At 46.3% G+C, this 23,942-nt stretch overlaps 1 protein-coding gene across 1 annotated transcript; it reads right to left on the bottom strand.

Moving 5' to 3' along the window:
* Window positions 1–17,999: 17,999 nt before the first annotated feature.
* LOC127329864 (berberine bridge enzyme-like Cyn d 4) lies at window positions 18,000–19,916 on the bottom strand. The gene has a single exon (XM_071825105.1). It carries the CDS (start codon window positions 19,828–19,830, stop codon window positions 18,184–18,186), a length of 1,647 nt encoding a protein of 548 aa, XP_071681206.1. The 5' UTR covers window positions 19,831–19,916; the 3' UTR covers window positions 18,000–18,183.
* Window positions 19,917–23,942: the final 4,026 nt, after the last annotated feature.

Consider the following 23,942-nt stretch of genomic DNA (forward strand, 5'->3'; position numbering starts at 1 on the left):
ACCGTGCGTGGCCGCGAGGCCCAACTTGGAGTAGGATGATCCGATTATGCGGTGAAAACCCTAAATCGTCGTAGATCTCATTAGCTTTATCTTGATCAAGCAGGATCACCAAGTATTCGTGCACCCCGTACGGATCATGGGTGGATCGGCTCTTTGAGCCGATTCACAGATAACCCGAGAGCCGATCGAGGCTCTTATTTAATGTTTACGTGTATGCCATGCGGGAACTAAGCGAGGCATCCCCATCACCTTCCCGACCAGGTATAGGTCAGGTGGCACGCCCTTGCACTTCGCATCGCCGCGTGTGACCAGAAGAGCATTGCGGGCCGTTGCTCGGAGGGGTCTCAGCCAGCCGCAGCTCTAGGCTCTTCCCGGCTCTACCGTGTTGACAGGCCGCTGCCCGCCGGTGGGTTTTGGCGATCAACACATTCTGGCACGCCCGGTGGGACAATCATCTACATCGACCACATCGCCATCTACATCTGAGATGGCGGCGGACGGCACGCCAGTCACCTACGAGGAGCTGCCTGCTGAGCTCAAGAAGAAACATGACGAGATCAAGGCCACCCTCGAAGCCGACCTCATCGGCTCTTTTCAGAACCCGTACCCATGGCATCGGATGGAAGGGGTTCTCACCACAAGGTGCACTCGATGGGATAGATCTCTCTCGCCCGTCGGAGGAACGCACCAGGCCCTACGGCAGGAGATCAACTACTTGGTGGCTCACTCGCTACACCGCCACTCTGAAAACTTGGTCAACGTGTTGGAGCGTCTCGCTCTGCGCGTGATCCAGGAGATCATGAGCCACCAGTACTCGCCGTCAGGACTAGCTCTCGGGACGCACCAAGGAGAGTTGCCACTCCAGTCCCGTCCACCGCTGCCATATGCGTTGGCAGCACCAGCTGAAGTGCCGGCTACACCGGCATTCGTCGTCTACAAGATCGGTGGTGACCCTAGTGACTACCAGTTCTTGGCTGAGGCGCCCAAGGAGATCCCTCAAGGATACGCGTGCACGTATGTGCCAGATTGTGGCAACCGGCCACTCTCAAACCAGGCCACAACGTCGGGGACTCCGGCGCAAACGGGAGGAACGTCGGCAACGAGCTTGAGAAGCGTACGTGGCTAACTAAGTACGCCACCCCGACGAAACTCCAGAGCCCAGGCTCCTGCAGCTTGGCTCAGAGCTGGAAAAGCAAACATGGCTGGCTAAGTACGCCACCCCGGCGAATCTTCGAATGCATCTCCTGCGGCCGACACGGCGGATCGGATCGGTACCATGCGAGAGACCAGTTCGGCATTATGCCGAAAAGGAGGGCAATCGGCTATTCCAAGCCGTACTCGACGAGTACGAGATGATCCCGCTGCCACCTAAATATCGGCTCCACGACTTCTCCAAATTCGGTGGATCGGATGGCTCCAGCTCCATCGAGCACATCGGCCGATATTTGGCGCAACTAGGACCGGCTTCGGTGTCGGATCAGCTACGCGTGAGGCTCTTTTCACGGTCCCTCACGGGATCGGCTTTTGGATGGTATACCTCTTTGCCGACAAACTCCATCCAGTCTTGGAAGCAATTGGAAGAACAGTTCCATACGCAATACCATTCGAAGCTTCCGAGTCTAGCATTGCCGATCTAGCACAACTACGTCGAAGCGCGGAGAAACGGTGACAGAGTACATCCGGCGCTTCGGGAATCTTAGGAACCGATGTTATTCGGTTCGTATAATCGAAAAGGAAGCGATCGAATTGGCGTAGCTGGCCTTGCAACACAGCTCAAGGACATGGCCTCCCAAGCAGATTATCCCTCGGCTGGCGCATATGGTTCAGAAACTATCGGCATATGAACAGCGCCACCCGGACTGTACCAAGACAAGTTCAAGCGTGCGGTAGTCATGGTCGATACGAGAGGAAGGTGAGGTGCTGCGGGAGACCAAGAAGTAGCGATGGCTGAGTGGACTCGGGGAGGAACCCCGTATCCTGCAAATGGGTAAAGCCACCGGGGCCGCCCGAGGGATTTGATTTTGACGTGACCAAGACTGAACAAATCTTCGACCTCACCTTAAGGAGAAACAGATTGACGATTCTTGAAGGTCTCAAGTTCCCTACGGCGCAAGAGCTAAACGGAAAGCCGTACCGCAAATTCCACAACTCGCTTTCCCATGCCACCAACGACTGCAGGGTGTGGCGTCAGCACATCCAAGCGGCGATAGAGACAGGGCGTGTAATTTTCAACCCGTACGCCATGAAGGTAGACACCCAGCCCTTCCCCGCCGTTAACATGGTAGAAGTCATCTACCCCGAGGGCTGCCAGCCAGGTCCCACGTTCAGCATCAACATGGTAGGGCCTGGGAACCACTCGGCAAGGATGGAGATGAGGGCGGCTGCTCTCATAGCAAGGACACGAAGAGGCCGCTCCACGCGATCGGCTCCATCATGATGGCAAGCGCTACGTCACGAGGGAGAAGTGAAGAACATAAGATATCGGCGACCTCTCTCGATCACCTCCTCAACAAATATGTGAGTCAGTATGACCAACGCCGACGGTCCAACTATGATGATGAAGGAGATCGTCTGGCTAGAGAAGCCAGAAGACATCGTCGGCAGGATCGCGATGAGGAGGAGCACGAGCGCCGTGCCACGGACAGGCCAAGGGAGCAAGATGACAACGCCAGACACTGGGACTGCCCTTTCTTCGTGCTTGCTGGGATTCGGGAATGAGCCGATTGCCCACAATCGGCAATTGCCCGTAATGCAACAAGAAGAAGAAGGAGGCAGCCAACGTGTCTGTGTTTGAGCGCTTAGGGCCTCTCCCACCACCAAGCAAACGCGCTGAGTCACCTCGTTGGGCAGATCTTGAGGATTCAGAAGACGAGGGACTAGAAGAAGAAGACAGGTACCACCGTCCAAGGTGGTGCCCGACGGACTCAGCCGTTCACGAAACGCAGGTTCAGCGGTTGCGCGGCCTGGAGGAAGCCGAAAGGTTATACTTGCATACGCTAAGGAAGGCACGGCCTGATCCGCTGCGAAGATTCAGCGAGCCCTGGATGAAGAGGGTCGTCCACGGAGAATGGAGTGGCGTCCCAAGCAAAAGAAAGCCGATGATGAAACATCGGCTGGCACAAACATGGTGTTTGTCTTGCCGACAGAGTGTAGTGCTCCACGATTATACGATGCACTCAAGGTGGACGACAGTAGGCGCATCAAGTCAGAGGTTGGGTTGGTTTTATCCAGCCTAACTGAGTAGCAAGATTAAACCAATGAGCAAACCGGGTGAGGCTGATCCTTGTGATCGGCCCCAAAAAAGGTTTATGGAGGGACATTACAAAACCTTCATCGAGCAAGCAATGTGGAGGCCGATTCCAGCAATCGGCCAAAATTATCTTCTGCACATATTCTGTTTATGGTCAGCAACGATCTACTGGGCAGCGGCCACGTCGGCAGATGAAAGTCAGCATGAATCTTTGCGAAGTCGACGTGCAAGTGCAGTGCCACGACTTACCAAGAAAGCCGATATCTGCAATCATTTGGCAGATTCGGCTCGGGGCATGTAGTCGGATGAACATGTGCGAGATAAACATGTGCGTACATGCGTGCGATAAAACATGGGAGGCCGGTTAAGAAAAATCGGCCAAACAAAAAAATTTCGCAAGAAGCGAAGCCGATGCGCGATCATCGACTTTAGTACAGTTGCACGGGACCAAGACCTGCTGGCTATGTGTTCAAGGGTTTACATCGACGTCGATGTTCAGTAGAAGAAAGCTGATCAACGACTTATGCATCCTCGCCGGTATTCTTGCCTTGATGAAGGCTCGGGGGGCAGCTCGCCCTAGAAGTTCTTTAGAGAGCCGATCTTGATGGAATCGGCTGGCATTACGATTCGGAGGCTGGTGGTGACACATGTGGTTAGCTCACGACTGTCCTCGCCTTGATGAAGACTCGGGGGGCAACGGACTACATCGAGATTGCATCGATTGATCCTGCGTTGTGATCCTCTCTGGAAGCGGTTACATTCGCGAAAGAAGATTGCTGAAGCTATGGAGAGGAATCGGAAGGGAGGCCGTCGGCTTTACAGATTTTGGACTGGCCTGTCGCTGCACAGGGATTGGATTCTCAAAATAGCCGATGAATAGTCATCGGCTAAGGGATTGCGAAAAAATATGGTCAGATACCAAATCGCAGCCTGAAATTGAGAAGTTCTTGGCCTACGAGCTAATCGACATAAGAATCCAGCTTCATGGGCGGCCAAAAGAAGGAAAAAATCGATACATTGCTATCGGTCTTGACATGGCAGGCGGAAGGAATGAAATTGGGGCAATTGAAAGATGAATCAAAAGAACAATTTCATTAAGTCAGAGGAGCGGCTTTACAAGAAAGAGCCGATAGCTCTCAAAAGAGGGATCTAGTGCCTAGCGCACTGCTACTACTAATCCTATTTCTACTAATCGTCGCTGTCCTCGTCGTCACCGCCGTCGATGTCGTCGGCGCTGCTCCCGGGGAGCTCCTCGTCGCTGCTACCCCAGCCTGTGGCCGGAGCTTCTTCCTCCTCGTCATCATCATCGTCCTCGCTGTCCGCCCAGGAGCGGAAGCGCTTGGTTGGCGGGTACCCGGCGGAAGAGGAAGATTCATCTTCTTCCTCCTCTTCTTCTTCTTCGTCGTCATCTTCATCCTCGCTGTCCGCCCACATGCGGGAGCGCTTCTTCGGCGGGAGCTTGACGGAGGGGAAGGCCTTGGCCTTCGCTGCTTCTCCTTCTTTCTTCTCATCATCGGAGGGGAGGGGGTTCACTTCGGAAGAAGGTTTGTCCTCATTCTTCTTCGGCGAGAATGGGGGGAAGAGGTTTGAGAAGGAGGAGGAAGAGGAAGACATTGCTGAGGGAAAAGAGGGTTTTTTGGGTGCCGATGGCTGGAACAGAGGAAGGAGATGAAGAAAGCTAATCGATCGGCACAGTTAAATAATGAGGAGCCTGGTGGAAATTTACTGTCATTACAGTTTCCAAGGAGATGACGCCAGCGCTATCGAATTTTGCAGAGAAGCTGAGAAGACAGGGCATAATGATAACGGATACTGCAACAGCTCTGCTCTGCCACGACATGACCCTTCGAAAGGAAAGCTTAAATGATTTTGGAAAAATTATTTCCAAAACCAGGGGGGCATGTGTTATCACCATATTTTGGACAAATCCAGAGGTGGGCCGTAAGAGAGATGGGCTTAGAGGACTACACGTGGAAGATCTCTAAAGCGGCCTTGCACGGAGAATTTGGGCTAGATGGCCCGTGTATCTTTAAGTATAAGTAGATTATATCTTAGATCGAAGGTTAGAGTTTGTATCATGCACGGTGGGATATTCCCACATTAGAAAGTCCGCCGGACTATAAATATGTATCTAGGGTTTATGGAATAAACAACAACACAACGTTCACCCCAAAACAAACCAATCTCGGCGCATCGCCAACTCCTTCGTCTCGAGGGTTTCAATCAGGTAAGCGACATGCTGCCTAGATCGCATCTTGCGATCTAGGCAGCACAAGCTCCACGTTGTTCATGCGTTGCCCGTGCTGAAGCGTCTTTGATGGCGGGCAACGTAGTTATCATAGATGTGTTAGGGTTAGCATAGCTCTTCGTATAAACATGCTTACGTAGTGCAACCCTCGCATGTCTAGCCGCCCTCACGCCTATCTCAGGCGTGGGGGCGGCACCCTGCTTGTTCATCATCTAGTAGATCTGATCCGTTACGATTGCTCCTTGCTCTGCAAGGATTAGTTTAATATCTGCAATAGTTAGGCCTTACGAAGGGGGGGAGGATCCAGCGGCACGTAGGGTGGCGTTCGCAAGTCCTAAACAGGATGTTCCGATGATCAACGTCACGTTGGTTGTGTGGCCTTGTTTAGGATCGGCTTACGAGCACCGTGCGTGGCCGCGAGGCCCAACTTGGAGTAGGATGATCCGATTATGCGGTGAAAACCCTAAATCGTCGTAGATCTCATTAGCTTTATCTTGATCAAGCAGGATCACCAAGTATTCGTGCACCCCGTACGGATCATGGGTGGATCGGCTCTTTGAGCCGATTCACAGGATAACCTGAGAGCCGATCGAGGCTCTTATTTAATGTTTACGTGTATGCCATGCAGGAACTAAGCGAGGCATCCCCATCACCTTCCTGACCAGGTATAGGTCAGGTGGCACGCCCTTGCACTTCGCATCGCCGCGTGTGACCAGAAGAGCATTGCGGGCCGTTGCTCGGAGGGGTCTCAGCCAGCCGCAGCTCTAGGCTCTTCCCGGCTCTACCGTGTTGACAGGCCGCTGCCCGCCGGTGGGTTTTGGCGATCAACAGGTTCCCAACGGACGTGTCAACTACACGCATCGAGCAAATTTCTAGCGCCGTTGCCGGGAAGATCAAGACACGCTGCAAGGGGAGTCTCCACTTCCCAATCTCTTTACTTTGTTTTAGTCTTGCTTTATTTTATTTACTACTTTGTTTGCTGCATTATATCAAAACACAAAAAAATTAGTTGCTAGCTTTACTTTATTTACTGTCTTGCACTCTATATCAAAAACACAAAAAAATTAGTTACTTGCATTTACTTTATCTAGTTTGCTTTATTTACTACTGCTAAAATGGCCACCCCTGAAAATACTAAGTTGTGTGATTTCACAACCACAAATAATAATGATTTCTTATGCACACCTATTGCTCCACCTGCTACTACAGCAGAATTCTTTGAAATTAAACCTGCTTTACTGAATTTTGTTATGCGAGAGCAATTTTCAGTGTTAGTTACGATGATGCTGCTGCCCATCTTAATAATTTTGTTGAACTATGTGAAATGCAAAAGTATAAGGATGTAGATGGTGATATTATTAAATTGAAATTGTTTCCTTTCTCATTAAGAGGAAGAGCTAAAGATTGGTTGCTATCTCTGCCTAAGAATAGTATTGATTCCTGGACTAAATGCAAGGATGCTTTTATTGGTAGATATTATTCCCCTGCTAAAATTATATCTTTGAGAAGTAGCATAATGAATTTTAAACAATTGGATAGTGAACATGTTGCTCAAGCTTGGGAAAGAATGAAATCTTTGGTTAAAAATTGCCAACACATGGACTGACTACTTGGATGATCATCCAAACCTTCTATGCAGGACTAAATTTTTCTTCGCGGAATTTATTGGATTCAGCTGCTGGAGGTACCTTTATGTCCATCACTCTTGGTGAAGCAACAAAGCTCCTTGATAATATGATGATTAATTACTCTGAATGGCACACGGAAAGAGCTCCACAAGTTAAGAAGGTAAATTCTGTTGAAAAATCCTCTTCCTTGAATGATAAGATTGATGCTATTATGTCTATGCTTGTGAATGATAGGACTAATGTTGATCCTAATAATGTTCCGTCAGCCTCATTGGTTGCTCAAAATTCTAGGCCATATCCTGCTAATGGTAACTCTTATGGTAGATATGTTTCACCTAATGAGGAAAAGATGTTAGAAATTGAAAGATCCACCAAGAGCTTTATGCAATCACAATATGAGCAAAATAAATTATTTACTAAAACTATGAATGAACAATCTACCTTGTTGAAGAATATAGGAAATCAACTTGAAAATCTGAATATGGAGATTTCTAGGTTGCAAACTAAACTTGCAAATGCTGAAAACCGAATCTCATACATGTCTGCGTCACAATCTTCTTTAATTAATAAAATGACTGCTAAACCTGAGGATATTGAAAATAAAATTGTTACTACAGCAAATGCCATCCAAGTTAGAATTAATGAGAATATAAGATTAATGGCTGAATTGCGTGCTAGGTGGGATAGAGAAGAAAATGAAAAACTAGCTAAAGAGAATAATGTAGCTAAAGTTTGGACTATTACCACCACAAGTAATGTTGATTCTTCACATGTTGCTGCACCTCCTACTATTAATGGTAAAATAATTGGTGTTGGCAATGTTTCTACTCCTAGTGCAAAACGCACAAAACTGCCTGAAATTGCTAAAACTGCTGAAATTGCTTGTGATAAAACTGCTGAAATTTTTTCCAACCTTGGGGATGATGATCCCATTGCTGTAGCTCATAATGATTTAGATTTTGATGATTGCCACATCTCTGAAGTTATAAAGTTCTTACAAAAACTTGCTAAGAGTCCCAATGATAGCGCTGTAAACTTGGCTTTCACAAAACATATTACGAATGCTCTCATAAAAGCTAGAGAAGAGAAACTAAAACTTGAAACTTCTATTTCTAGAAAGCTAGAGGATGGTTGGGAACCCATCATTAAAATGAGGGTCAATGATTTTAATTGTAATGCTTTATGTGATCTTGGTGCAAGTATTTCTGTTATGCCTAAGAAAGTCTATGATATGCTTGACTTGCCACCATTGAAAAATTGTTATTTGGATGTTAATCTCGCTGATAATGCTAAAAAGAAACCTTTGGGGAGAGTTGATAATGTTCATATTATGGTTAACAATAACCTTGTCCCCGTTGATTTTGTTGTCTTGGATATTGAATGCAATGCATCTTGCCCCATTATATTGGGAAGACCTTTTCTTCGAACCGTTGGTGCTACTATTGATATGAAGGAAGGTAATATTAAATATCAATTTCCTCTCAAGAAAGGTATGGAACACTTTCCTAGAAAGAGAATGAAGTTACCTTATGATTCTATTATTAGAACAAATTATGATGTTGATGCTTCGTCTCTTGATGTTACTTGATTTACACTTTCTGCGCCTAGCTGAAAGGCGTTAAAGAAAAGCGCTTATGGGAGACAACCCATGTTTTTACTACAGTATTTTTGTTTTATATTTGAGTGTTGGAAGTTGTTTACTACTGTAGCAACCTCTTCTTATCTTAGTTTTGTGTTTTGTTGTGCCAAGTAAAGTCTTTGATAGTAAAGTTCATACTAGATTTGGATTACTGCGCAGTTTCAGATTTTTCTTTGCTGTCACGAATTTCGACCTGCCTCCCTGTAGGTATCTCAGAAAATTAAGCCAATTTACGTGCGTGATCCTCAGATATGTACGCAACTTTCATTCAATTTGGGCATTTTCATTTGAGCAAGTCTGGTGCCTCAATAAAATCCATCTTTACGGACTGTTCTGTTTCGACAGATTCTGCCTTTTATTTCGCATTGCCTCTTTTGCTATGTTGGATGAATTTCTTTGATCCATTAATGTCCAGTAGCTTTATGCAATGTCCAGAAGTGTTAAGAATGATTGTGTCACCTCTGAACATGTTAATTTTTATTGTCCACTAACCCTCTAATGAGTTGTTTCGAGTTTGGTGTGGAGGAAGTTTTCAAGGATCAAGAGAGGAGTATGATGCAATATGATCAAGGAGAGTGAAAGCTCTAAGCTTGGGGATGCCCCGGTGGTTCACCCCTGCAAATTCTAAGAAGACTCAAGCATCTAAGCTTGGGGATGCCCAAGGCATCCCCTTCTTCATCGACAACATTATCAGGTTCCTCCCCTGAAACTATATTTTTATTCCGTCACATCTTATGTGCTTTGCTTGGAGCGTCGGTTTGTTTTTGTTTTTGTTTTTGCTTGAATAAATGGATCCTAGCATTCGCTGTATGGGAGAGAGACACGCTCCGCTGTTGCATATGGACAAGTATGTCCTTAGGCTTTACTCATAGTATTCATGGCGAAGTTTCTTCTTCGTTAAATTGTTATATGGTTGGAATTGGAAAATGCTACATGTAGTAATTCTAAAATGTCTTGAATAATTTGATACTTGGCAATTGTTGTGCTCATGATTAAGCTCTTGCATCATATACTTTGCACCCATTAATGAAGAAACACTTAGAGCTTGCTAATTTGGTTTGCATATTTGGTCTCTCTAAAGTCTAGATAATTTCTAGTATTGAGTTTTGAACAACAAGGAAGACGGTGTAGATTCTTATAATGTTTACAATATGTCTTTTATGTGAGTTTTGCTGCACCGTTCATCCTTGTGTTTGTTTCAAATAACCTTGCTAGCCTAAACCTTGTATCGAGAGGGAATACTTCTCATGCATCCAAAATCCTTGAGCCAACCACTATGCCATTTGTGTCCACCATACCTACCTACTACATGGTATTTCTCCGCCATTCCAAAGTAAATTGCTTGAGTGCTACCTTTAAAATTCCATCATTCGCCTTTGCAATATATAGCTCATGGGACAAATAGCTTAAAAACTATTGTGGTATTGAATATGTACTTATGCACTTTATCTCTTATTAAGTTGCTTGTTGTGCGATAACCATGTTTCTGGGGACGCCATCAACTATTCTTTGTTGAATATCATGTGAGTTGCTATGCATGTCCGTCTTGTCTGAAGTAAGAGAGATCTACCACCTTAATGGTTGGAGCATACATATTGTTAGAGAAGAACATTGGGCCGCTAACTAAAGCCATGATTCATGGTGAAAGTTTCAGTTTTGGATATATATCCTCAATCTCATATGAGAATAATAATTGTTGTCACATGCTTATGCATTAAAGAGGAGTCCATTATCTGTTGTCCATGTTGTCCCGGTATGGATGTCTAAGTTGAGAATAATCAAAAGCGAGAAATCCAAAATGCAAACTTTCTCCTTAGACCTTTGTACAGGCGGCATGGAGGTACCCCATTGTGACACTTGGTTAAAACATGTGTATTGCGATGATCCGGTAGTCCAAGCTAATTAGGACAAGATGCGGGCACTATTAGTATACTATGCATGAGGCTTGCAACTTGTAAGATATAATTTACATAACTCATATGCTTTATTACTACCGTTGATAAAATTGTTTCATGTTTTCAAAATAAAAGCTCTAGCACAAATATAGCAATCGATGCTTTCCTCTTTGAAGGACCATTCTTTTTACTTTTATGTTGAGTCAGTTCACCTATCTCTCTCCACCTCAAGAAGCAAACACTTGTGTGAACTGTGCATTGATTCCTACATACTTGCATATTGCACTTATTATATTACTCTATGTTGATAATTATCCATGAGATATACATGTTATAAGTTGAAAGCAACCGCTGAAACTTAATCTTCCTTTGTGTTGCTTCAATACCTTTACTTTGATTTATTGCTTTATGAGTTAACTCTTATGCAAGACTTATTGATGCTTGTCTTGAAGTGCTATTCATGAAAAGTCTTTGCTTTATGATTCACTTGTTTATTCATGTCATTACCATTGTTTTGATCGCTGCATTCATTACATATGTTTACAAATAGTATGATCAAGGTTATGATGGCATGTCACTCCAGAAATTATCTTTGTTATCGTTTTACCTGCTCGGGACGAGCAGAACTAAGCTTGGGGATGCTGATACGTCTCCGACGTATCGATAATTTCTTATGTACCATGCCACATTATTGATGATATCTACATGTTTTATGCACACTTTATGTCATATTCGTGCATTTTCTGGAACTAACCTATTAACAAGATGCCGAAGAGCCGATTCTTTGTTTCTGCTGTTTTTGGTTTCAGAAATCCTAGTAACGAAATATTCTCGGAATTGGACGAAATCAACGCCCAGGGTCCTATTTTGCCACGAAGCTTCCAGAAGACCGAATGAGAGTCGAAGTGGGGCCACGAGGTGGCCAGACACCAGGGCGGCGCGGCCTAGGCCCTGGCCGCGCCGGCCTATCGTCTGGGCCCCTCGTGCCGCCTCTTTACCTGCCCTTCCGCCTACAAATAGCCTCCGTCGTGAAACCCCCCGTACCGATAGCCACGATACGGAAAACCCATCGAGACGCCGCCGCCGCCAATCCCATCTCGGGGATTACGGAGATCTCCTCCGGCACCCTGCCGGAGAGGGGATTCATCTCCCGGAGGACTCTTCACCGCCATGGTCGCCTCCGGAGTGATGAGTGAGTAGTTCACCCCTGGACTATGGGTCCATAGCAGTAGCTAGATGGTTGTCTTCTCCTCATTGTGCTTCATTGTCGGATCTTGTGAGCTGCCTAACATGATCAAGATCATCTATCTGTAATACTATATGTTGTGTTTGTCGGGATCCGATGGATAGAGAATACTATGTCATGTTAATTATCAAGTTATTACCTATGTGTTGTTTATGATCTTGCATGCTCTCCGTTATTAGTAGAGGCTCTGGCCAAGTTTTTGCTCTTAACTCCAAGAGGGAGTATTTATGCTCGATAGTGGGTTCATGCCTCCATTGAATCTGGGACAGTGACAGAAAGTTCTAAGGTTGTGGATGTGCTGTTGCTACTAGGGATAAAACATTGATGCTATGTCTAAGGATGTAGTTATTGATTACATTACGCACCATACTTAATGCAATTGTCTGTTGTTTTGCAACTTAATACTGGAAGGGGTTCGGATGATAACCTGAAGGTGGACTTTTTAGGCATAGATGCATGCTGGATAGCGGTCTATGTACTTTGTCGTAATGCCCAATTAAATCTCACTATATTTATCATGACATGTATGTGCATTGTTATGCCCTCTCTATTTGTCAATTGCCCGACTGTAATTTGTTCACCCAACATGCTTTTATCTTATGGGAGAGACACCTCTAGTGAACTGTGGACCCCGGTCCTATTCTTTACATCGCATACAATCTACTGCAATACTTATTTTACTGTTTTCTGCAAATAATCATCTTCCACACAATACGGTTAATCCTTTGTTACAGCAAGCCGGTGAGATTGACAACCTCACTGTTTCGTTGGGGCAAAGTACTTTGGTTGTGTTGTGCAGGTTCCACGTTGGCACCGGAATCTCTGGTGTTGCGCCGCACTACATCCCGTCGCCATCAACCTTCAACGTGCTTCTTGACTCCTACTGGTTCGATTAAACCTTGGTTTCTTACTGAGGGAAACTTGCCGATGTGCGCATCACACCTTCCTCTTGGGGTTCCCAACGGACGTGTCAACTACACGCATCAGTGCCCAGATCCAAAATGACTTTTCGCATGCAAAAGACTGTAGATTCATGGTATAGAAGAGCAAAAGAAACCCATCACTCAATTTTCTTGTCAATGAATCTCCAAATATAAAAAATAAATTAACAAATTGATTTTTCCTCTGAATCCCAATCTGAGTAAACAAAAGCTTGATCAATTAACTTAGTAGGAAATTAGAAGGAAACTATGAATTAGATTTGTTTATGTGCTTCGTATGAATTGTATGAATAAGTAAAAAAATCAGATTTACACCAATAATGATACACTTACGGGTTGTTTCTACGGGATCCTACTTACGGGCATATGTGGAGGAACGTGGGGAGGTTTCAGTTTCTAATCTCACGTGATGAAAAAATCTCCTCCAACCGAATGATTCCACCTCATCCCATAAAAGAACCCCATAACAAAATTTGCGTAAGTGTAGCTTTATTGGATTTACACTATATAATTGGTGTATGATTCAAAAAACAATATCTCCATTGCATATACTAGACCCTCGCGGTGCCCCTGGTGGGCGGCAATTAGGTAGATCTTTTGCTGATACGGTCGATCAAAATGCACATTCTTTTAGAAAGGATGACGGTAAGCACATCATGAAGTTAACCGTGCATCGTGATACAGAAGAAGGACTTCGCAATCAGACTAATAAGAGAGTAGGCATAACACTATCTCAAGCTGCGACAGAGCACACACACGCGCGATATCACATACAATCAATATAACACGGTCCTACACTGTTATGGTTGAGCAGGTCTTAGAGGGAATCCTAAGGACGGGCGGTTCATTGTTTCTCTACTACTCAAAAAATACTAAACTGGTTCCCTATTCCCCCAATACGTTAAACCGTTTCGTCGTTTCCTTAGTCCAACATTAGTCACATGTCGCTTCGTTTAAAGTCTCTGCCCCACGGTCGTCTCTGCCATCTTTCCCATGAGCCTTCGTCCAACCTCTCACGACCCTAGCGCAATCTCCGCCCTGACCTCCTCCGCCATAAAATAAAACCATATCCATCCCTCCTCGCGCAGACTACGCGGCTCCCAGATCTCGTTTCATCTCCTACGAAGACGCCACCGTTGCCCCTCGCGCTTAAGGATGGACGTACGGGCCAAGTTTTTAGCTCAGCCTGAGCTTTTCCCGGCTCGCTCTGAGTTGAGCTCGGCACGATGTTGAAGGTGACCGAGTCGAGCCCAATAATCTGGACCGCCGCGAGCTCGTGGCTCGGCCAGCTAGGCTCGTTCCAGCCCAAAAGCTTGCCGTTTCTGTTCTCTGTCACCACGGTTCCCAGCAACCTTCAGCTTCTTATGACAAAATATTGCGCCATAGCATGTTCATAATAGTTTCAAATACGGGTGTGGTATTAGATTCAACAAATGATCAAGGTAAATATGTCGTTGTCTTCTTTCAATAGCTGCAGATAAACTGTTCGACGAAATGTTTTTCGTATCCCTGCTGCCATGCTTCTCACTGCCTCTGCACTCTCCCTGCTCAGGTGATGTGCTCGCACTCGACGTCCGGCCACCTCTGCCATGCTTCTCCGTTGTTGTAGATGGTGGAGCCCACATGGCAGTGACACAACTATGGTTGGCTCGCGAGCTTCTCTGAGCTCCACAGAGTTTGTGCAAGGATCGGGCCGAGCCCATTTTTCAGACCAAGAGGCAAACGAGCCACCCGGAGCCGAGTCAATTTGCGGCAAGCTAAACGCTGGCTCGCACCGATAACTCTTTGTTTTCTACAAGACATTTCTTTTAGGGACCCATTATGTATTTCGCACCAGGGCCCCAATTTTTTGGAGATGGCCCTGGAGGAGGAGCGGGCCTGCAGGTGGTGTACCAGAAGCGCTCCCTTTTCCGGTAGGCCAGTAGGCATTTCCTAGAATTGGTTGGAAGTTCATGCATATCCCAGCTGGAAGTTCACCATGCCACGCTCCCACTTCAAGCGCATACCCAAGCTAGTTAAATAGCAAGCACAATATTATATGGATTATCATGGTTGTTTTGTTCCCTACTAAAGTCTGTCATGAAATTAAATTCTTGAACATTTTCTCCGCTTTTCTGCTGGCACTACAACGATTGAGGTCAATGGTCACGCCGGAGCTGTGTTTGACCCACTTGCATGATTTTATCATGATTCCTCGGCGTCCGCCCTCTTGCTGGTGAGTCTATGAAGCCTAGCTCCATTCTTGTCCTTTTAGAATTGGATCTGACCCGGTCGCCTCCATCGATTTGTGACCTAGATCGCCGTGAGCGGATAAGCTCAACGGGGGGAAACGAGATGGAGCCTCGAGAGATTACTTCCAATAGGTAAATGCATCTCTTTTTTTACTAAATTTTATCACCATTTGGTTCTCATTCGATTCTAGTGGCTCACACTTCCCGCGCCATTCAACACAGGGGTGATTGTGAGCGGCAAAATTTACAATTCAATGTCAAGTTCTTTCCATCTAAAGCCAAACTAGGTGATGCTAGCGTGCGGAACATCGAGAGAGATACATTTGTGAGTTGTGAGGTTGAATTTGCAGAGATTGACCCACAAGAGCTGCAGAAAATGGGAGAAGAGGCCATGAAGAACGTGGTGGAGAAAATTGGGCAGTGTGTTCTTTGGGAGCCAGAGTAAAAAAATTGCATTGTTACGGTTTGAAAATTGGAAGGACGAGTGTTTGAAAATTGAGAATGGAGAATGGAGAATGGAGAAGAGTTGGTTGGAGAAATTGATCTCCAAGATGGTTGGAGAAGAAAAGAGGTTACTTTTCATGCGGAGCTCGTCGTCATAGCACCAGTGGTTGACACTATAATGGATAAATTTTGTGGCATTCCAGTAGATGATAGAGATAAAGAGAAGGCTGCTGAAGCTAATTTGGCTGATGTTGGTAACATACATTTTTCTGTTGGCTGATGTGGATAGAGAGATGATGGAAAATGTTGTAGACAATGTAGATGATGCACTGAGGAGTTAGTAACTGTATATTGATACAGCTACACACATTGTGATTAGATTGGTTTTTGTCGGCTGACATCCACGTCGAGTAGGCGCTACCTTATGACACACTAGGTGCAAAATATGTTCGAACAATATGGTGAAAATGGATTTGATTAACATTAGTGTTACTTTTATCATGTTGGCGTCTAGCTGAAATGTACAACTAGCAAGACTTGGCGTTCCCATCAAAACCTCTACAATAAGTCTACGTGGTCTTGGCACCAAACTTATTCTCGATCGCATATGTCTTAAAGCAAATCATAAGCTCCCGCCCATATTTGGAAACAACTTTCCTACCGCAGTAACATAGTTTTTCTTGTGATACGTACAGGCCGGTGCATGCGTGGATCGGCCATAGAAGTCTACCCCACGGTCATAGGCTGGTCGATCTGTTCGTACATATGTCGCTGGATCGATCAGCCAGTAATTTTTCTAGATGTGTCAGGAAGAAGTTCTAGAAGCTTGGCGATGGATAGATTTTTGAAACGGCAGCATGCAGCCGTGACTTGCACAAAAGAAAACCGAAGCGAATAGAGTAAATTACATAGTCATGAAACTTGTCTGGATTTGACCATTGTATTCAGAGGAACCTGAAATTACGAGCATTAATGTCGCACGAGTGTGTCACGTACGATCACCGCTGGCGCTAGCGTTACGAATTACATTACATCAAGCAGGATGGCTCACCTGGCAGGGAGTGGTGGTTCGAACCGGCATCATTTTTTCATAGTACCCCCTTGGATATGTTACTGCAGGGAGGAATGCGTGGCCATGTTTGCTTTGAAAAACGACATCAGTACATAATATTCAGTGTAACATAGGAGCAAATACAAATTGGACGAAAAAATGGAGAGAAAACTCACTTCTTTTTTGTCGACAATGAACGCTTTATTACTTGAAGTAAGCATTACACCCGGTCTCTGCATACGTCGGATGGATACAGCCATTCCAATCCACAAAAATCAGCCATAACTGAAGATCTCAAGAAGAACAAAAGATAAAAGTAAACACGCCTAAGGTGAAGGTGGGCCAATCCGTAGCTCACGCTGCCATCCATGTTGGAAAAAATATCCCTTGTCATATCCTCTAACCATGTAGAGAACTCCGTAAAGTGGTCGCGATGCTCCACACGCTGTAGAGGCGACCACATCGGAGAAAAGTTGTGCAACGGTAGATAACCTGCAAAAGAGAAAATAATTTATTATTAAAAACCTTGTCATTTCTACGTAGCCAAAGAGAACAAATAAGTAGTTTAAACCTAGGATCCACACCATTGCTCTCATCTTAATAAGTAGTTTAAACCTAAGATCCACACCATTGCTCTCGTCCTAATAAGTAGTTCAAACCTAGTATCCACACCATTCCTCTCATCCTAATAAGTAGTTTAAACCTAGGATCCACACCATTGAGCCAGTTGCCGAATATATTCGCAACACTTTAAGGTGGATATAAGGTAGAACCTATATGGATGGTGTTTTGCAAGGTTATCTTTTGTGCGAATAACCCCACGACGAAGATACCACACAAACACCTTAGTTTTAAGTGGTATCTTCATTTTCCAAGAAAAATTATTATTATCAACTAGAATATCGATCAGGCTGGATTAAAATACATTACATTGAAGCCACCGAGAAAACACCACTCTCAGTGAGATTCCAACGAAAAAGATCTTGCCCCTGAGTCAGATGGACTGAGTCCACACGATGTAACAAAGCATTCCACGATGCTTGTCTAGGCCCAATGAGACTTCATCTGAACGACACATTCGGTGACACAGTTTTCATCACCTTAACGAGTGAATTACTCTTATGCCGCACAATATTATACAATACCGGATATTGTTCTTGGAGCGTGATATTTCCCAACCATTTATCCTACCGGAATCTAATCTCCGTTCTATCTAATAGAGAAAAATCCATATGGGAAGAAGCTTCTTCGTCACCATAAGACCCACCCATAAATGAGAATCCCTAGGTTTTCAAGAAACTTGAGATAACGCATTTAAACCGATGTACTTTCTCTTAAAAAGAGTTTGCCAAATTCCATTCTCCCTAAGTAGCTTGAATAGCCATTTACCGAGGAGGGCCCTGTTTTTGAACTCAAGGTTTTGGATTCCAAGTAGATTAAAGATTAAGTGTCGACTACATGCATGAGGGAATTTATTTTCGTACAACCTTGATGCGATATATGAAACACCATTAATGCACTCAATCACGTGCGGTCCTTGTAGTCACAATAGATTGTCGACTAAGTACAACAGGATGTGTAAATACAGCTGAATAAAATGGAATAGTTCATCAAGCAGCATGGTCTACGCGAGCCACATTTGTCAAGATGATCTGGTTACCAAGTGGCGGGATACTCTGCTCGTTCCTGAAGTAGTCGTTGGGATCTATCTGAGCCTTCGCCATTGCCAGCCTCCTGAAGTTACCCTTGTAGTATTTCTCGCCCCACACCCTGCCCGCCTCGAAGCTCGTGACGTTGCCACCGCCGACGACGTTCGCGCCGAGCGAAAGGTCCTTGTAGTTCACGTACGCCTCTCTAGGGTTCTTGCTCACGTGCGGCGTCATGAACGCGTACAAGTCCCTGACCCATCCCGTCCGCGCCGCCTCCTCGCCGGCGCTTCCCCAGAAGTTCATGTATTGCACGTTGTACAGCACACCAGCGCGGTGCGGGAACGGCGTCTCCGATTCCGAGACGCTGGCGATCTTGCCACCGTAGGGGTCCAGGATCATCAGCCCGGCCGTTGGCCTCGCGAGCCAGCTGGTGAAGATCTGCAACCATATGTCCCTGGGGATGGCTTGTCGGACGTAGTCGGACGTGGCCTTGTTGAAGACGGTGTCCCCGGAAGCGGTCCGCTTCAGGAGGTCCTCCACGGTGGCGCCGCCGCCGAGGAAGATGTTGGCCACCGACTGTAGCCAGTTCATCTCCTTGCAGTGCGTCCGGTCCACACCGAGTTCCGGGAAACGGCTGCTCATCACCGGCAGCAGCGCGTCGCAGGTGCCCAGGTACAGGGACTGGAAGTTGGCCACCTGTCCCTGAGCGACCACCCTCACGAGCAGCTCGTCGGGGAGAGACGGGGCCACCTCTTGCCACTTGGCCAGGATATCGACGGCGCCCTGCTCGTCGGGGAGAGACGGGGCCACCTCTTGCCACTTGGCCAGGATATCGACGGCGCCCTGCTCGACGGACCTTTCAACGGTGAACACCGTCACTGTGGGCGGCACGGCCACGAGCTTCACCTGCCACGACAGCACGATCCCGAAGCTCCCGCCAACGCCCCCGCCGCGGATGGCCCAGAAGACGTCCCGCCCCATGGCCTTCCTGTCCAGGATCCGCCCCTTGGCGTCGACCAGCGTGGCGTCCATGACGTGGTCGGTGGCAAGGCCGTGCTTGCGCAGGAGCATGCCAAAGCCGCCACCGCTGAGGTGGCCGCCGACGCCGACCGTCGGGCACATTCCCGCCGGGAATGCGAGACGGCCGCTCACCTTTGCGATGGCATAATAAAGCTCCCCGAGTATCGCGCCGGAGTCCACCCACGCGGTGGCCTCTCGCCGGTTGACTCGAACGGAGCGGAAGCCTACGAGATCGACCACAGCGAACGGCTCCTCCGCGCGCGCCGACCTATACGAAAGGCCCTCGTAGTCGTGCCCACCGCTGCGCACACGGAGGCGCACGCCGTGGCGGCGGCCGCAGACGACGGCGGCCTGGACGTGGGATGCGTTCGTCGCCGTGACGATGCAGAGCGGCCTCACCGTGGCCGGCGTGAGGAACCTCGGGTTCCGTACGGATGACGCCAGGACCGACGCGATCGGCGGCGAGCTCCGGGTGAAGAGGAGCTGCTCGGGTATGGCCCTAGAGAGGCACAGGAGGAAGTTGTCTGAGGAAGCATGGGCAGAGATAATGAAGAAGCTCGAGATGGCGAGGAGCATTGCTAGCGCCATGGTTCCCCACGAGGACGCCGAGCTCAATCTGCATGCTCCGTGAACATTGCTAGTGGTGCACGTCGTGTACTTAGAGTAAGTACGTAGAGCCGGACGACTAAAATTTGAGCCTCCGTGGCTAATTAACAGCATTGTTTTATTTTTGGCGGGAAGTATAAGTATCTTTACCTACTAATAAAGGAAGTAAGGTTTCTCCCCTAATTTTCGTCCGTTTTTTGTTTGCCCATATTTTCAAATGAAAATTACGTTCAATGCCACCGCCTGAGTTAAAACGTCGGATGCAAAGGAGGGTACGATCAGAAAAAAAACACCCCCCCAAATCGATCGCTCGCTCACGCGAGCCCCCGATCCACCCCTGCGCACAGGGTTCCGCCGCCGCCTGCTTTGCTCGTGATACCGATGGAGACGCCGGCCCACGACCTGGTCCCTCCTCCGACGAGGCAGCTGCCTACCGCCGCTTCGATAGATCTTTTCCTCACGCAGTGAGAGGGCGGCAGAGTTGACCACCACTCCACGATCATTGTCCAGGGAGAGAAATCCAGATCTCGCGATTGGAGACGGAGGATGATGAGGCCACACCTCCCTCAATCCGGCCACCACAGTCGGTGGTGGCGTGGGTCAGGCAGGCCTACATCGTGGAGTTCATGCCCGCGGAAAATGATTCGGGGAGCGCGTTTCTTTTCTCTCCTTCGCAAGCTACATGATCTGGGAACTCATTGGGAGCTATTTTCTGTAGGAGGATTGATCGATTGCGTCGAACTGCTGCTCGGCTCGCCGGCCTGCCGGAACACGAAAAAACGATGCACGTTGCACGCTGCCGCTGTCTACTGGGCGTCGATTGGGAGCTATTTCTCTGAGAGGATTGATCGACCGGTTCTGTTTTTTTTTAGCTGATTGATCGGTTGTGTAATCTGGTTGTTGTGTGCGTGCGATGGATTGAAGCCCACAAAGAAACTGCGTTGGTATGATGTCTTTCTACTTTTACAGAGAGCCAGCTACTCCCTGAAATTCTCTTGTGCTACCAACAAGCGTCCGAGAAATCAAATCAGTTTTAAGCGTATCCACTTGCGCAGGGGTGACGTGCACCTACTGTCGGTTCTGAAGGTTTGAACATTGATGTTGATTTGAGGAGGCTATCCCTTTTTCATGTCAATGAGGCAGTGGTTTCTTGATTTCTATATACATCACATAAAGGTGAGAACGGTTTGAAGTGAAGATAAGGATGGTTTGAATTAAGCATATTTAGTATGTCAAAAGGATGAGGGGCTTCCTTAGTTGATTCTCGAGACCTCAACTCTGCCGACAGTGAGTATGGAAGGAGGGTTGTGTCAAAGTGGCGGAAGGAGGACAACAATGACACAAATCTGTTAGTGTGCATCTCTCCACGACTAGATCTAGCATCGAAGATGGCGAGGCATAATTTTGGAATAAGCTAGCCTCAGGTCAGCTGGATGCAGCTTTCTATGGTGTTCTAGATGGTGTTGGCTGAAGGGTGCCAACGAGGCCGCCTCGTCGGTCTTTTTGGTGCAAATATCTTGGCTGCAGGCCGTTCGTCCGATGTTGAGCGCCTCTTATGTGCTTCGTGACCCTTTGAGCATGAGTTTTCATCTAGCTCGGTTCATGGAAAGGTGAGCATATTTTTCTGCATTTCTGAAGAAAAAGATCGGTGGTGTTTCTCTATGAAGCAAACAAATACTATCAATTATTGCGTAGAAGCAAGCTGATCCTGTCATGATGATATGCTGGTCCCTACGTTCTAGGGACAGTGAATAATTCTGGCTACTATTTGCTAGACAATAGCTAGCAGCTGCTGCTAGATATATACATCAATTTTGACTGAATTTTTCTAGAGGATTGCTTGTACTGAATTTTGTTACACCATTGCTTGTGCTAAAATTTGTTAAACGATTCCTTGACCCACTCTTTTGTATGTAGCTTGATGCGCATGAGCATGTCATCTACCCGTTGCTAAACAGGAATGACAGCCTAACTAATCATGTTTAATGGATAAGAAAAGAGAAAGGAAATGCTACGATTTGACTAGGCCATAGCTTCTAGAGTGAGAGACAGCTACTGATTGTCATCAACTGATTTCCTACTGAGTGCTTGCATCTACTGATTTGGGTAAATAATGTGATTTTATATATTTCTTTGACTAGAGAAAATAAAAGAGATAGAGATGATTGCTATATATATATTTGTGTTGATTGTTTTCTGTTGATATATATATGCTCTGTTTTCTCTGCAAGGTACACCATTTTTTCTCCCAACCCCATGGACGCATGACACCTAATTGAGCAATTACCTTATTTAACTGCAGTCCATGATTACAATTGATTGTATGCACCTAGATAGGAATCATGGATTCTATTACGAAATCTATTTTGCCTACTACGTTGAACTCATGAGTTCTGTCATGTCGTTTGTATCAATCAAATAAGAATAATGCTTTCTCAGGCGTGACTTCAAATATTTGGAACTGTATTGTGTGTTTATGTATTATGGAAAGTGCAGTTCATCTCCCTAAACATGAGAAGTAGGGTACACTTTAGGGAGGACTTGAAATAACTGCACATGGTAAGAGAAATAGGGATGGGCAATTAATAGCAACAACAAAATAGCAAACTAGATCATGGGAAGTAACTCTTTACCGTACATGTGTTCTTAAAACAAAGACAATTCTATGTTCTCCGGTGTTTGTGTGTGATCATGGAGTAGATCATGTGTGTAGCAAGTCTTGCTGCTGAAGCTGAAGATAGATTTCAGGATACGGAGCATGCATGCTCTTCACTTTACCTCCAATGCGGTAAATTAGTATTTTTCAAAACTATACAACACATAACTGTAGTTTATTGATGGAGCTATATTACGTCATAACTCATAAGACTCCTTAAGATTGATTACGTGTTTGAGATGTTTTCCGCCGAGTGCAAGTATACTAGCTAGCTTTATTTTCAAATTCAGATGAAAGGCTGCTTATTTCAGAGCAATATAAAATACTTCACAACTATGAGTTGACTAAACTATGGATGAGATATATATACCTAAATTGTGGTGGTTGCATGATTGGAAAGTTGAGGGACATGCAAGAAGAGAATAAATTTTCAGAAGATAATTTTATATTTATTCGTGTCTATATATTTTTGCTCTTCCTGTGCAACGCACGGCGGTACCCCACTAGTCCAGCCTGTAGGATAACCTTGCCAACGGACGTTGTTGTGTCTAGCGTCAAAACTATTTTCTAAAATTCGTTGGATAGTTCTGATTAGCTCTGATTTTTCTCCTTATCTATATTCTTTCTCCTCTTACCTTTGCGCGTTTTGAGTCTTCTCTCTTATCTGAGTTTCTGAGTCTTAGGTTCCGACGCGGGTTGGACGATCTTTGCCCCTCACCTGTTAGGTCCGATCTTCGGAGGATCTCGACGAAAGCGTATCATCAACAACGGAACAACGAATTCTTGTTAGTGGTGTCGCCCAATCAGCATGGATCAAGAATTCTTGTTAGTGGTGTCGAGGAGATCGACACGTCGCCTGAAGACCCGATAGTTCACCTCTCTCCCCCGTACCTTGAGGTGGGATCTCGGGGCGCGATCCCTTGTTAGTGGTGTCGATTGTAACGGCCCAGGGTAGGACCCCTAATAGATAATTGTTTGTTCTTTTTCTTTATGCATCATCATGCATCCTGCATCATCACATCCATGTTTTTTTTAACAAATAAAAATTATTTTATAAACCCTAAACTATTTTCTTTTCATCTCATATGGTTTTAATAAAAACCTTCTCCCTTCTTTCATTTAAACAAAATCTCTAACCCCTTGGGCTGTGGCCTCTCTCTCTCTGTGGCCTCTCCCCTTGTGGCCCATCTCTACCTTTGCTCCCAGCAGCCCACCTCTGCAGCTCCTCAGCCCACCTAGTCTTTTCTTTCCTCTGGCCCGTACCCCTTGGAACACCCTTCTTTTCCTTGGTCGTTTTCTTCCAGCCGAGCGAGCACATGGATGGCGTGAGGCTGTGGTCCTCACCACCGCACCACCACCTGCTCCCTCCTCCCTCTATTAATCCATCCCCGAACCCTAGGGCTCTCCCCTTCCTTCCCCAATCTGGCCACATCCACCC

This window comes from Lolium perenne, chromosome 2, assembly GCF_019359855.2.
Source record: "Lolium perenne isolate Kyuss_39 chromosome 2, Kyuss_2.0, whole genome shotgun sequence".
Taxonomy (NCBI): Eukaryota; Viridiplantae; Streptophyta; class Magnoliopsida; order Poales; family Poaceae; genus Lolium; species Lolium perenne.

What these genes read in the sequence shown, in the direction of transcription:
- LOC127329864 (XM_071825105.1), bottom strand. Translation starts at nt 19,830, where the DNA reads ATGGCGCTAGCAATGCTCCTCGCCATCTCGAGCTTCTTCATTATCTCT.